The sequence below is a fragment of the Osmerus eperlanus genome, chromosome 2, assembly GCF_963692335.1.
Source record: "Osmerus eperlanus chromosome 2, fOsmEpe2.1, whole genome shotgun sequence".
Taxonomy (NCBI): domain Eukaryota; kingdom Metazoa; phylum Chordata; class Actinopteri; order Osmeriformes; family Osmeridae; genus Osmerus; species Osmerus eperlanus.
In genome coordinates, this window is record NC_085019.1 from 24,535,421 (window position 1) to 24,550,916 (window position 15,496).

The 15,496-nt window shown below is 52.4% G+C and overlaps 1 protein-coding gene across 1 annotated transcript; it reads left to right on the top strand.

The window, feature by feature from the left end:
- Positions 1 to 10,755: 10,755 nt before the first annotated feature.
- LOC134036441 (small ribosomal subunit protein uS2-like) lies at positions 10,756 to 14,795 on the top strand. The gene is made up of 8 exons (XM_062481404.1): positions 10,756 to 10,863; positions 11,471 to 11,630; positions 11,765 to 11,883; positions 13,001 to 13,246; positions 13,698 to 13,826; positions 13,961 to 14,120; positions 14,399 to 14,458; positions 14,644 to 14,795. Exons 2-8 carry the CDS (start codon positions 11,498 to 11,500, stop codon positions 14,736 to 14,738), a joined length of 942 nt encoding a protein of 313 aa, XP_062337388.1. The 5' UTR covers positions 10,756 to 10,863; positions 11,471 to 11,497; the 3' UTR covers positions 14,739 to 14,795.
- The last annotated feature ends 701 nt before the right edge of the window (positions 14,796 to 15,496 follow it).

The following is a 15,496-nucleotide window of genomic DNA, read 5'->3' on the forward strand; positions in this document are numbered from 1 at the left end:
GGTTCTTCCGGGGCGGTGTGCCGCGCTGCCTGAGGAGGACCATGATCGCCGCCATGGCCTGGACCGTCTATGAACACATGATGTCACACATGGGCCTGAAGTCCTGAAGAGGAGGGGGGAGGGGGGCAGGAGGAGGAGGAGAGGGGGGGGAGGGGAGAGGGAGGAGGGGTATTTAGATGAAGGGGAATAGGAGGGGGAGAGGGGGAGGAGGACAAGTAGGAGACGTGTGGTTATGGTGACGAGTTCACTGTCATCATGTGACCTACATCATGTGACCTACATAGCTGGCACAGCACTGGGTGTCCAACGAGCTGTTCATTTACCTGCTGTCATGTTATGGGGGAGGGCAGCACAGTGGTACAGCATAGGACTGCTAGAGGGAGGGGCAGCACAGTGGTTACAGCATAGGACTGCTATAGGGGAGGGCAGCACAGTGGTTACAGCATAGGACTGCTATAGGGGAGGGCAGCACAGTGGTTACAGCATAGGACTGCTATAGGGGAGGGCAGCACAGTGGTTACAGCATAGGACTGCTATAGGGGAGGGCAGCACAGTGGTTACAGCATAGGACTGCTATAGGGAGGGCAGCACAGTGGTTACAGCATAGGACTGCTATAGGGAGGGCAGCACAGTGGTTACAGCATAGGACTGCTATAGGGGAGGGCAGCACAGTGGTTACAGCATAGGACTGCTATAGGGGAGGGCAGCACAGGGGTTACAGCATAGGACTGCTATAGGGGAGGGCAGCACAGGGGTTACAGCATAGGACTGCTATAGGGGAGGGCAGCACAGTGGTTACAGCATAGGACTGCTATAGGGGAGGGCAGCACAGTGGTTACAGCATAGGACTGCTATAGGGGAGGGCAGCACAGTGGTTACAGCATAGGACTGCTATAGGGGAGGGCAGCACAGTGGTTACAGCATAGGACTGCTATAGGGGAGGGCAGCACAGTGGTTACAGCATAGGACTGCTATAGGGGAGGGCAGCACAGTGGTTACAGCATAGGACTGCTATAGGGAGGGCAGCACAGTGGTTACAGCATAGGACTGCTATAGGGGAGGGCAGCACAGTGGTTACAGCATAGGACTGCTATAGGGGAGTGGCAGCACAGTGGTTACAGCATAGGACTGCTATAGGGGAGGGCGCACAGTGTTACAGCATAGGACTGCTATAGGGGAGGGCAGCACAGTGGTTACAGCATAGGACTGCTATAGGGGAGGGCAGCACAGTGGTTACAGCATAGGACTGCTATAGGGGAGGGCAGCACAGTGGTTACAGCATAGGACTGCTATAGGGGAGGGCAGCACAGTGGTTACAGCATAGGACTGCTATAGGGGAGGGCAGCACAGTGGTTACAGCATAGGACTGCTATAGGGGAGGGCAGCACAGTGGTTACAGCATAGGACTGCTATAGGGGAGGGCAGCACAGTGGTTACAGCATAGGACTGCTATAGGGGAGGGCAGCACAGTGGTTACAGCATAGGACTGCTATAGGGGAGGGCAGCACAGTGGTTACAGCATAGGACTGCTATAGGGGAGGGCAGCACAGTGGTTACAGCATAGGACTGCTATAGGGGAGGGCAGCACAGTGGTTACAGCATAGGACTGCTATAGGGGAGGGCAGCACAGTGGTTACAGCATAGGACTGCTATAGGGGAGGGCAGCACAGTGGTTACAGCATAGGACTGCTATAGGGGAGGGCAGCACAGTGGTTACAGCATAGGACTGCTATAGGGGAGGGCAGCACAGTGGTTACAGCATAGGACTGCTATAGGGGAGGGCAGCACAGTGGTTACAGCATAGGACTGCTATAGGGGAGGGCAGCACAGTGGTTACAGCATAGGACTGCTATAGGGGAGGGCAGCACAGTGGTTACAGCATAGGACTGCTATAGGGGAGGGCAGCACAGTGGTTACAGCATAGGACTGCTATAGGGGAGGGCAGCACAGTGGTTACAGCATAGGACTGCTATAGGGGAGGGCAGCACAGTGGTTACAGCATAGGACTGCTATAGGGGAGGGCAGCACAGTGGTTACAGCATAGGACTGCTATAGGGGAGGGCAGCACAGTGGTTACAGCATAGGACTGCTATAGGGGAGGGCAGCACAGTGGTTACAGCATAGGACTGCTATAGGGGAGGGCAGCACAGTGGTTACAGCATAGGACTGCTATAGGGGAGGGCAGCACAGTGGTTACAGCATAGGACTGCTATAGGGGAGGGCAGCACAGTGGTTACAGCATAGGACTGCTATAGGGGAGGGCAGCACAGTGGTTACAGCATAGGACTGCTATAGGGGAGGGCAGCACAGTGGTTACAGCATAGGACTGCTATAGGGGAGGGCAGCACAGTGGTTACAGCATAGGACTGCTATAGGGGAGGGCAGCACAGTGGTTACAGCATAGGACTGCTATAGGGGAGGGCAGCACAGTGGTTACAGCATAGGACTGCTATAGGGGAGGGCAGCACAGTGGTTACAGCATAGGACTGCTATAGGGGAGGGCAGCACAGTGGTTACAGCATAGGACTGCTATAGGGGAGGGCAGCACAGTGGTTACAGCATAGGACTGCTATAGGGGAGGGCAGCACAGTGGTTACAGCATAGGACTGCTATAGGGGAGGGCAGCACAGTGGTTACAGCATAGGACTGCTATAGGGGAGGGCAGCACAGTGGTTACAGCATAGGACTGCTATAGGGGAGGGCAGCACAGTGGTTACAGCATAGGACTGCTATAGGGGAGGGCAGCACAGTGGTTACAGCATAGGACTGCTATAGGGGAGGGCAGCACAGTGGTTACAGCATAGGACTGCTATAGGGGAGGGCAGCACAGTGGTTACAGCATAGGACTGCTATAGGGGAGGGCAGCACAGTGGTTACAGCATAGGACTGCTATAGGGGAGGGCAGCACAGTGGTTACAGCATAGGACTGCTATAGGGGAGGGCAGCACAGTGGTTACAGCATAGGACTGCTATAGGGGAGGGCAGCACAGTGGTTACAGCATAGGACTGCTATAGGGGAGGGCAGCACAGTGGTTACAGCATAGGACTGCTATAGGGGAGGGCAGCACAGTGGTTACAGCATAGGACTGCTATAGGGGAGGGCAGCACAGTGGTTACAGCATAGGACTGCTATAGGGGAGGGCAGCACAGTGGTTACAGCATAGGACTGCTATAGGGGAGGGCAGCACAGTGGTTACAGCATAGGACTGCTATAGGGGAGGGCAGCACAGTGGTTACAGCATAGGACTGCTATAGGGGAGGGCAGCACAGTGGTTACAGCATAGGACTGCTATAGGGGAGGGCAGCACAGTGGTTACAGCATAGGACTGCTATAGGGGAGGGCAGCACAGTGGTTACAGCATAGGACTGCTATAGGGGAGGGCAGCACAGTGGTTACAGCATAGGACTGCTATAGGGGAGGGCAGCACAGTGGTTACAGCATAGGACTGCTATAGGGGAGGGCAGCACAGTGGTTACAGCATAGGACTGCTATAGGGGAGGGCAGCACAGTGGTTACAGCATAGGACTGCTATAGGGGAGGGCAGCACAGTGGTTACAGCATAGGACTGCTATAGGGGAGGGCAGCACAGTGGTTACAGCATAGGACTGCTATAGGGGAGGGCAGCACAGTGGTTACAGCATAGGACTGCTATAGGGGAGGGCAGCACAGTGGTTACAGCATAGGACTGCTATAGGGGAGGGCAGCACAGTGGTTACAGCATAGGACTGCTATAGGGGAGGGCAGCACAGTGGTTACAGCATAGGACTGCTATAGGGGAGGGCAGCACAGTGGTTACAGCATAGGACTGCTATAGGGGAGGGCAGCACAGTGGTTACAGCATAGGACTGCTATAGGGGAGGGCAGCACAGTGGTTACAGCATAGGACTGCTATAGGGGAGGGCAGCACAGTGGTTACAGCATAGGACTGCTATAGGGGAGGGCAGCACAGTGGTTACAGCATAGGACTGCTATAGGGGAGGGCAGCACAGTGGTTACAGCATAGGACTGCTATAGGGGAGGGCAGCACAGTGGTTACAGCATAGGACTGCTATAGGGGAGGGCAGCACAGTGGTTACAGCATAGGACTGCTATAGGGGAGGGCAGCACAGTGGTTACAGCATAGGACTGCTATAGGGGAGGGCAGCACAGTGGTTACAGCATAGGACTGCTATAGGGGAGGGCAGCACAGTGGTTACAGCATAGGACTGCTATAGGGGAGGGCAGCACAGTGGTTACAGCATAGGACTGCTATAGGGGAGGGCAGCACAGTGGTTACAGCATAGGACTGCTATAGGGGAGGGCAGCACAGTGGTTACAGCATAGGACTGCTATAGGGGAGGGCAGCACAGTGGTTACAGCATAGGACTGCTATAGGGGAGGGCAGCACAGTGGTTACAGCATAGGACTGCTATAGGGGAGGGCAGCACAGTGGTTACAGCATAGGACTGCTATAGGGGAGGGCAGCACAGTGGTTACAGCATAGGACTGCTATAGGGGAGGGCAGCACAGTGGTTACAGCATAGGACTGCTATAGGGGAGGGCAGCACAGTGGTTACAGCATAGGACTGCTATAGGGGAGGGCAGCACAGTGGTTACAGCATAGGACTGCTATAGGGGAGGGCAGCACAGTGGTTACAGCATAGGACTGCTATAGGGGAGGGCAGCACAGTGGTTACAGCATAGGACTGCTATAGGGGAGGGCAGCACAGTGGTTACAGCATAGGACTGCTATAGGGGAGGGCAGCACAGTGGTTACAGCATAGGACTGCTATAGGGGAGGGCAGCACAGTGGTTACAGCATAGGACTGCTATAGGGGAGGGCAGCACAGTGGTTACAGCATAGGACTGCTATAGGGGAGGGCAGCACAGTGGTTACAGCATAGGACTGCTATAGGGGAGGGCAGCACAGTGGTTACAGCATAGGACTGCTATAGGGGAGGGCAGCACAGTGGTTACAGCATAGGACTGCTATAGGGGAGGGCAGCACAGTGGTTACAGCATAGGACTGCTATAGGGGAGGGCAGCACAGTGGTTACAGCATAGGACTGCTATAGGGGAGGGCAGCACAGTGGTTACAGCATAGGACTGCTATAGGGGAGGGCAGCACAGTGGTTACAGCATAGGACTGCTATAGGGGAGGGCAGCACAGTGGTTACAGCATAGGACTGCTATAGGGGAGGGCAGCACAGTGGTTACAGCATAGGACTGCTATAGGGGAGGGCAGCACAGTGGTTACAGCATAGGACTGCTATAGGGGAGGGCAGCACAGTGGTTACAGCATAGGACTGCTATAGGGGAGGGCAGCACAGTGGTTACAGCATAGGACTGCTATAGGGGAGGGCAGCACAGTGGTTACAGCATAGGACTGCTATAGGGGAGGGCAGCACAGTGGTTACAGCATAGGACTGCTATAGGGGAGGGCAGCACAGTGGTTACAGCATAGGACTGCTATAGGGGAGGGCAGCACAGTGGTTACAGCATAGGACTGCTATAGGGGAGGGCAGCACAGTGGTTACAGCATAGGACTGCTATAGGGGAGGGCAGCACAGTGGTTACAGCATAGGACTGCTATAGGGGAGGGCAGCACAGTGGTTACAGCATAGGACTGCTATAGGGGAGGGCAGCACAGTGGTTACAGCATAGGACTGCTATAGGGGAGGGCAGCACAGTGGTTACAGCATAGGACTGCTATAGGGGAGGGCAGCACAGTGGTTACAGCATAGGACTGCTATAGGGGAGGGCAGCACAGTGGTTACAGCATAGGACTGCTATAGGGGAGGGCAGCACAGTGGTTACAGCATAGGACTGCTATAGGGGAGGGCAGCACAGTGGTTACAGCATAGGACTGCTATAGGGGAGGGCAGCACAGTGGTTACAGCATAGGACTGCTATAGGGGAGGGCAGCACAGTGGTTACAGCATAGGACTGCTATAGGGGAGGGCAGCACAGTGGTTACAGCATAGGACTGCTATAGGGGAGGGCAGCACAGTGGTTACAGCATAGGACTGCTATAGGGGAGGGCAGCACAGTGGTTACAGCATAGGACTGCTATAGGGGAGGGCAGCACAGTGGTTACAGCATAGGACTGCTATAGGGGAGGGCAGCACAGTGGTTACAGCATAGGACTGCTATAGGGGAGGGCAGCACAGTGGTTACAGCATAGGACTGCTATAGGGGAGGGCAGCACAGTGGTTACAGCATAGGACTGCTATAGGGGAGGGCAGCACAGTGGTTACAGCATAGGACTGCTATAGGGGAGGGCAGCACAGTGGTTACAGCATAGGACTGCTATAGGGGAGGGCAGCACAGTGGTTACAGCATAGGACTGCTATAGGGGAGGGCAGCACAGTGGTTACAGCATAGGACTGCTATAGGGGAGGGCAGCACAGTGGTTACAGCATAGGACTGCTATAGGGGAGGGCAGCACAGTGGTTACAGCATAGGACTGCTATAGGGGAGGGCAGCACAGTGGTTACAGCATAGGACTGCTATAGGGGAGGGCAGCACAGTGGTTACAGCATAGGACTGCTATAGGGGAGGGCAGCACAGTGGTTACAGCATAGGACTGCTATAGGGGAGGGCAGCACAGTGGTTACAGCATAGGACTGCTATAGGGGAGGGCAGCACAGTGGTTACAGCATAGGACTGCTATAGGGGAGGGCAGCACAGTGGTTACAGCATAGGACTGCTATAGGGGAGGGCAGCACAGTGGTTACAGCATAGGACTGCTATAGGGGAGGGCAGCACAGTGGTTACAGCATAGGACTGCTATAGGGGAGGGCAGCACAGTGGTTACAGCATAGGACTGCTATAGGGGAGGGCAGCACAGTGGTTACAGCATAGGACTGCTATAGGGGAGGGCAGCACAGTGGTTACAGCATAGGACTGCTATAGGGGAGGGCAGCACAGTGGTTACAGCATAGGACTGCTATAGGGGAGGGCAGCACAGTGGTTACAGCATAGGACTGCTATAGGGGAGGGCAGCACAGTGGTTACAGCATAGGACTGCTATAGGGGAGGGCAGCACAGTGGTTACAGCATAGGACTGCTATAGGGGAGGGCAGCACAGTGGTTACAGCATAGGACTGCTATAGGGGAGGGCAGCACAGTGGTTACAGCATAGGACTGCTATAGGGGAGGGCAGCACAGTGGTTACAGCATAGGACTGCTATAGGGGAGGGCAGCACAGTGGTTACAGCATAGGACTGCTATAGGGGAGGGCAGCACAGTGGTTACAGCATAGGACTGCTATAGGGGAGGGCAGCACAGTGGTTACAGCATAGGACTGCTATAGGGGAGGGCAGCACAGTGGTTACAGCATAGGACTGCTATAGGGGAGGGCAGCACAGTGGTTACAGCATAGGACTGCTATAGGGGAGGGCAGCACAGTGGTTACAGCATAGGACTGCTATAGGGGAGGGCAGCACAGTGGTTACAGCATAGGACTGCTATAGGGGAGGGCAGCACAGTGGTTACAGCATAGGACTGCTATAGGGGAGGGCAGCACAGTGGTTACAGCATAGGACTGCTATAGGGGAGGGCAGCACAGTGGTTACAGCATAGGACTGCTATAGGGGAGGGCAGCACAGTGGTTACAGCATAGGACTGCTATAGGGGAGGGCAGCACAGTGGTTACAGCATAGGACTGCTATAGGGGAGGGCAGCACAGTGGTTACAGCATAGGACTGCTATAGGGGAGGGCAGCACAGTGGTTACAGCATAGGACTGCTATAGGGGAGGGCAGCACAGTGGTTACAGCATAGGACTGCTATAGGGGAGGGCAGCACAGTGGTTACAGCATAGGACTGCTATAGGGGAGGGCAGCACAGTGGTTACAGCATAGGACTGCTATAGGGGAGGGCAGCACAGTGGTTACAGCATAGGACTGCTATAGGGGAGGGCAGCACAGTGGTTACAGCATAGGACTGCTATAGGGGAGGGCAGCACAGTGGTTACAGCATAGGACTGCTATAGGGGAGGGCAGCACAGTGGTTACAGCATAGGACTGCTATAGGGGAGGGCAGCACAGTGGTTACAGCATAGGACTGCTATAGGGGAGGGCAGCACAGTGGTTACAGCATAGGACTGCTATAGGGGAGGGCAGCACAGTGGTTACAGCATAGGACTGCTATAGGGGAGGGCAGCACAGTGGTTACAGCATAGGACTGCTATAGGGGAGGGCAGCACAGTGGTTACAGCATAGGACTGCTATAGGGGAGGGCAGCACAGTGGTTACAGCATAGGACTGCTATAGGGGAGGGCAGCACAGTGGTTACAGCATAGGACTGCTATAGGGGAGGGCAGCACAGTGGTTACAGCATAGGACTGCTATAGGGGAGGGCAGCACAGTGGTTACAGCATAGGACTGCTATAGGGGAGGGCAGCACAGTGGTTACAGCATAGGACTGCTATAGGGGAGGGCAGCACAGTGGTTACAGCATAGGACTGCTATAGGGGAGGGCAGCACAGTGGTTACAGCATAGGACTGCTATAGGGGAGGGCAGCACAGTGGTTACAGCATAGGACTGCTATAGGGGAGGGCAGCACAGTGGTTACAGCATAGGACTGCTATAGGGGAGGGCAGCACAGTGGTTACAGCATAGGACTGCTATAGGGGAGGGCAGCACAGTGGTTACAGCATAGGACTGCTATAGGGGAGGGCAGCACAGTGGTTACAGCATAGGACTGCTATAGGGGAGGGCAGCACAGTGGTTACAGCATAGGACTGCTATAGGGGAGGGCAGCACAGTGGTTACAGCATAGGACTGCTATAGGGGAGGGCAGCACAGTGGTTACAGCATAGGACTGCTATAGGGGAGGGCAGCACAGTGGTTACAGCATAGGACTGCTATAGGGGAGGGCAGCACAGTGGTTACAGCATAGGACTGCTATAGGGGAGGGCAGCACAGTGGTTACAGCATAGGACTGCTATAGGGGAGGGCAGCACAGTGGTTACAGCATAGGACTGCTATAGGGGAGGGCAGCACAGTGGTTACAGCATAGGACTGCTATAGGGGAGGGCAGCACAGTGGTTACAGCATAGGACTGCTATAGGGGAGGGCAGCACAGTGGTTACAGCATAGGACTGCTATAGGGGAGGGCAGCACAGTGGTTACAGCATAGGACTGCTATAGGGGAGGGCAGCACAGTGGTTACAGCATAGGACTGCTATAGGGGAGGGCAGCACAGTGGTTACAGCATAGGACTGCTATAGGGGAGGGCAGCACAGTGGTTACAGCATAGGACTGCTATAGGGGAGGGCAGCACAGTGGTTACAGCATAGGACTGCTATAGGGGAGGGCAGCACAGTGGTTACAGCATAGGACTGCTCTTGACTACATATGAAGAGACTGCAGAGTGCAATGTACAGCATTCCCGTGCTGTGCATTGCTTTGGATAAAGCTTCTGTGAAATGAAAACATTTTATTATCTTTTTATTTTATTATTATTCATATTGATATAATGTATGCCGTTTGTGGAAAGCAAACATACTTTTTGATGAAAATGAATAAAGTTGTGTTGATCTAATATATATTAGAGTCTGGTACATGTATGAGTATGTATGGAGGATGGCAGATGGGTGACAAACAGAACGGTATCAGAATTCGGTTTATTCGCCATGTATGTTATACAAACGAATAAACCTGATTCTGATTCTGATTCTGATTGGACCCTATCTTGACAAACAGAACGGTATTGCAATCACAGAAGGTTTATTAAACAGTCAGGATCCAATTACAGAAAGTTTATTAAACAGTCAGGATCCAATCACAAAGTTTATTAAACAGTCAGTGCAGAATCACAAAGTTTATTAAACAGTCAGTGCAGAATCACAGAAGGTTTATTAAACAGTTAGGGCAGAATCCAAGGTCAGGGTCTAACAGGGAACTACAAACACACGGTCAAGACTGAGGTCAAGGTTCAGGCAAGGGTCTGAATACAGGACAAGACTAGACTTCATAAAGTATGGTAACACACACACACACACACACATCCACCCTCATGGTTACCCCGGTTACCCTTAACAGTAGTTATGTAGATGTTCCAGTAGGTTCCAGATATCCACTCACAGGGACAGATGACCAAACTTGTAGAACATTTGACTGGAACTCAAAAGATCCCAGGTACAAATCCCTCCTGTATGTTGCTTGGGATAAAAGTATCTGGCAAGAGATGCACACTGCATTAACGATGCACTTGTGACATTTGATTGACGTCGATTTAGCTGCACTGTACAATTCACTATTGTAGTTGAAATGTTGTCTTCATTGCACTCTGCCTGACAGCTAATATGTGGTTACAACTCTGCACTGTGTCTGGCAATACAGACTGTTCCTTGACTCTGGTCTGTACTGAACTACACACGTATACACGTATTTTCTATATGCTCTGTGTATGTGACATTGGAAAAAACCGTCAGCTAAATTAATTAAAAGTAATATAGGCCAAATCTTCAGAAAAAATTACATTTCCAATAAATATTTCTCAACAGATTGCACAGTCAGTATGTACATATTGGGATACCTTCACCTGGAACAGACTATCTCGAACAAATAAAAGTTGCAACACAGTCCGCTGTTCCACGCGCTGTCGGCGTCTCAGGATTGTCTTAATATGGTCTTTCCATCTCAGTGTCTTAATATGGGCTCGTGGTCCGATCTGCTGTTACCCCGTTCATATCTTTGTTGGGACGAGGCGTAGCCGCGCCATCTAGTGGCTAAAACACGCAACTACACAACCAGCTCCTCGGCCTCGACCAGCCAATGGTGGACGTGCAAACTCGGAAACATATACAACGTCACATCCTCCCATCGTCCTCTTTTTTATCGTGTGGTCTGAATTCCACACGGTGTTGTCTCGTGGTGAGTTTTAAACGTTAATTTCTCGCTCCAGATCAAACAAGCGCTACAATAAAAGACTGAACAAACTCGATGACAATGCACAGTACGTCTCCCATCGTTCCAAATGCAGACCTGCACGCAGAAAGTCGCTCCATATCCGCAGTAAAAGAACCGTTAGCATTATTAGCATGTCTTGCTAGCGACACGCGTCTTGCGGGATGACATTCAGCCGCAGCAGCGCGCTCAAGCGGAGTTGTAGAAGTTTCCAAAAACTCTCAAACGCCGCCCCATCTTGGTGAATGTGAAGGAGAGAAGGGTAAACGTTTACAAAATTGTGAACGGTGTCTTAACTGTTGTCAATATAAGATTTGATTCATTGCCACTCGTAAACTGGGTTTCGGATTGAGCGTTTCTCAAAGAAAACTCGGAACTAACGTTCACGCTCAAGGACATCAAAAGTCAAGAGTATAGTTTATCAAGTGACTGTGTCATGAGGACAAGAACATGCTTGAGGCGAGGCTCCGGTCAACAACATCTCAACAACAATTAAAAAAAAAACGAACAAAGGCCTAGCTAGTTTAAATTAACAGCAAATGCTGACCAGTTTTGTCTCCCATGACCTCGCCAGCTATAAGAACACGGAGAGAGATCGAAGATGTCGGGGGGTCTGGACGTGCTGCAGCTGAAGGAGGAGGACGTGCTGAAGTTCCTCGCGGCGGGGACGCATCTGGGAGGCACTAATGTTGACTTCCAGATGGAGCACTACGTGTACAAGCGCAAGAGCGACGGTGAGGCGCGAGACACGTAGATGTGGTGTAGAAACCATCTAGGTTCATATCTGACGTTTTCCGTTTGTGTGTAGGTATTGAGGTTTGAGGAGGAGTCTGCACCAGAGGGTGATGTTCATGTTTGTTGACTCCAGGTGTCCACATCATCAACCTAAAGAAGACCTGGGAGAAGCTGTTGCTGGCGGCCAGGGCCATCGTAGCCATCGAGAACCCTGCTGACGTCTGTGTCATCTCCTCCAGGAACACGGGACAGGTAGCTAGAGACAGCGTGCGCACACACACATGACAGGTAGCTAGAGACAGCGTGCGCACACACACATGACAGGTAGCTAGAGACAGCGTGCGCACACACACATGACAGGTAGCTAGAGACAGCGTGCGCACACACACGACAGGTAGCTAGAGACAGCGTGCGCACACACACATGACAGGTAGCTAGAGACAGCGTGCGCACACACACATGACAGGTAGCTAGAGACAGCGTGCGCACACACACATGACAGGTAGCTAGAGACAGCGTGCGCACACACACGACAGGTAGCTAGAGACAGCGTGCGCACACACATGACAGGTAGCTAGAGACAGCGTGCGCACACACACATGACAGGTAGCTAGACCAGTGGTTCTCAAAGTGGGGTCCTCGAACCATAGCTAAGGAGTCCGCGAAATCATTTGGCATAAATTATAACATTGGAAAATTGTGCTGTATCATTAAAAAGTGAAGAATATATTATATCTACAGATGGGGACCATTTGCACCAATAAAACAAGCATATTGTGTCCAGTTAAGAACACAAAGGGTATGCTTAATGGGTGTTCCGATTATGGTGGGGTCCTTGGAAAATGTTCACCTTTGTAAGGGGTCCCTGGCCCCGAAGGTTTGAGAACCCCTGAGCTACAGAACACACACACAGGACAGGTAGATAGAGAACACACTCACACACAGGACAGGTAGCTAGAGAACACACACACACACAGGACAGGTAGCTAGAGAACACGCATACACACAGGACAAGTAGCTAGAGACAACACACACACAGGACAGGTAGCTAGAGAACACACACAACCCTGAACACAGCAGGTACCCTAACCCTTAGTTATTATTCAACAATACGATAGACCCCTATGGTTCAAATTCACACACGGCTAAATTCACCAATCCTGGCTTTGACAAGTCTGCAAAAGTGTTGAATACTGTTATAATGCTGTTATAATACTGTTGTAATTTGACGGTAAAACAAGTTTTCTCCACTTTAAATCACATGACTCCTGCTTGCTACTGTGGCCTTGTACAGAGCAGTGGAGGTACCTTTCCCCATCCCTGTCTGGCTGGGACTACAGTAACATTACCTCCTTCCTCCATTTCCCAGAGGGCTGTGCTGAAGTTTGCCTCGGCATCCGGCGCCACCACCTTCCACGGCCGCTTCACGCCCGGCACCTTCACCAATCAGATCCAGGCAGCCTTCCGCGAGCCCCGCCTCCTGATCGTGACGGACCCGCGCGCCGACCACCAGCCGCTGACGGAGGCGTCCTACGTCAACATCCCCACCATCGCCATGTGCAACACTGACTCTCCGCTCAGATACGTGGACATCGCCATCCCCTGCAACAACAAGGTCAGGACGCCCTTCCAGCTGGGTTAGGGTTGGCTAGCTGCTGGGTTAGGGTTAGCTAGCTGCTGGGTTAGGGAAGGTAAGCACACCGTTAGAGCCCGGCGCGGTCCTGTCTGTGCTGCGCGGGGTGTAGGATGTGTGCTACAGAGACGCAGTGCCCCGCCCCCCCAGCTCTGACCAGTGGGTGAAGGGGGGCTATGTTTTCGAGCGCTGCTACACTACACTGCCTGGAGCAGGCTCCTGCCCTTTTCACAATGGTGTCCAGGGTCTGATGATGTGGATGATGATCTGTTGTGTGCAGGGCCACCACTCTGTGGGTCTGATGTGGTGGATGATGATCTGTTGTGTGCAGGGCCACCACTCTGTGGGTCTGATGTGGTGGATGATGATCTGTTGTGTGCAGGGCCACCACTCTGTGGGTCTGATGTGGTGGATGATGATCTGTTGTGTGCAGGGCCACCACTCTGTGGGTCTGATGTGGTGGATGCTGGCCCGGGAGGTGCTGAGGATGAGGGGCACCATCTCCAGGGAGCATCCCTGGGAGGTCATGCCTGACCTGTACTTCTACAGGGACCCTGAGGAGGTGAGACACACACTCACTCTTGAGGAGGGAGGTGAGACACTCAAGCACACACAGTTTAACCCATAGGTACTACACAGGAAGTTCTCCCTGGTACACAGGAAGTAGATGTGTAACCCTGGTTGTCGTCCTGACAGATTGAGAAGGAGGAGCAGGCTGCAGCAGAGAAGGCCGTTGGGAAGGAGGAGTTCCAGGGAGAGTGGACCGCCCCTGCGGCCGAGTTCACCCAACCAGAGGTGGCAGACTGGTCTGAGGGTGTGGCCGTGCCCTCTGTGCCAATCCAGCAGTTCCCAGCAGGTGGGAGGGAGGGGGTGGGGTGGGGTGGATGCTAGACCATAATGCATGCAGCCTGGTGTTGAATTGATCATGTGAAGCACCTTAAACTATTACCACGCCAACACAACTATCTGTAGTGGACACTGGTTTGTCCCAAAACGGAGAGACACTATTGCAGTGTTTCTCAACTGGTCTAACCTCACAACCCACATTTGTCCCACCAGTTGAGAAACACTGCTGTATTTGTGTTAACATGGTGGTGTTGGTTAACATGGTGTGTTTACTTTGTGTGTTTGTAGTTTCTGCTGCTGCTGCTGCTGCTGCCAAACCTGCTGCTGGAGCCACAGAGGGATTCTCTGGTGAGATCTGCTTTCTCTCCCCCTTCCCTTCACTCTCTTTCCTTCTCCCTGTCTGCCCCCTTCTCCCTGTCTGCCCCCTTCTCCCTGTCTGCCCCCTTCTCCCCCTTCTCCCTGTCTGCCTCCTTCTCCCTGTCCTGGTTCTACCCTGTGTAATGATGTTCTGGCGTGTTCTTGCCGTATTGCAGAGGACTGGAGCGCCCAGCCGGCGACGGAGGACTGGTCCGCCGCCCCGACTGCCCAGGCCTCCGAGTGGGGCGGGGCCGCTGCAGAGTGGTCCTAGAGGGAGTAGAGTTTCTGTCCCTTTGCAGACAAATAAAGACTGTTTTTTACAGAATGACCTCTGATCCTGTCGTTTACTCTGCCTCCCGTGGTGAACCTGTCAGGGGAGAACGATGTGCACTCTGCCTGAACATGGTTTTGGTGTGGAACGTGGGTTTAAATACTACTGATGCCTACCAGTCTGTAATTATAAGGTTCAGGCTGCTGATTATAGTATATATAAGTATGGCTGGTGTGCAGTTGGGCACATTTTAGGGTGGGTATGGAGGGAGGTAGTTTCTTGAGCAGGGCAGGCCATCCTGAATGGGATCAGGGCATGGATATAGCTCAAAAGTACTGCAGATCAAGTGGTGGCAGGTTCAAATCCTGCTGTTAATTGCTCAAACACATTACAAAAGCAACAATGTAAATACTGTAAACATCCAAGTATGCATAGTTTAAATGTGCAATGAAGGCACTGATTTATACACAAGCGTTAAGTTTAAAGCAGTTTGTTTTCCAGAACAACTTTCAGTGTCCCCAGGAACTATTCTTGAGAAAATGTCAATGTAATTATGGCACCCAAAACGTTCAGATTTTCTCGTGTGCGGATAATTATTATATTGTAGGGGCTGTACGCCGTAGTAGCCTCACAACAGCACGGTAGATGGCGTCATGCACATCTCAGTACAGCTGGATACGGTTCGCTAACCAACACTAAACTAAAAGAGGAAGCCAAATATCGACTTTTGGTACTGAATGTGTTTAGTAAAAACATTT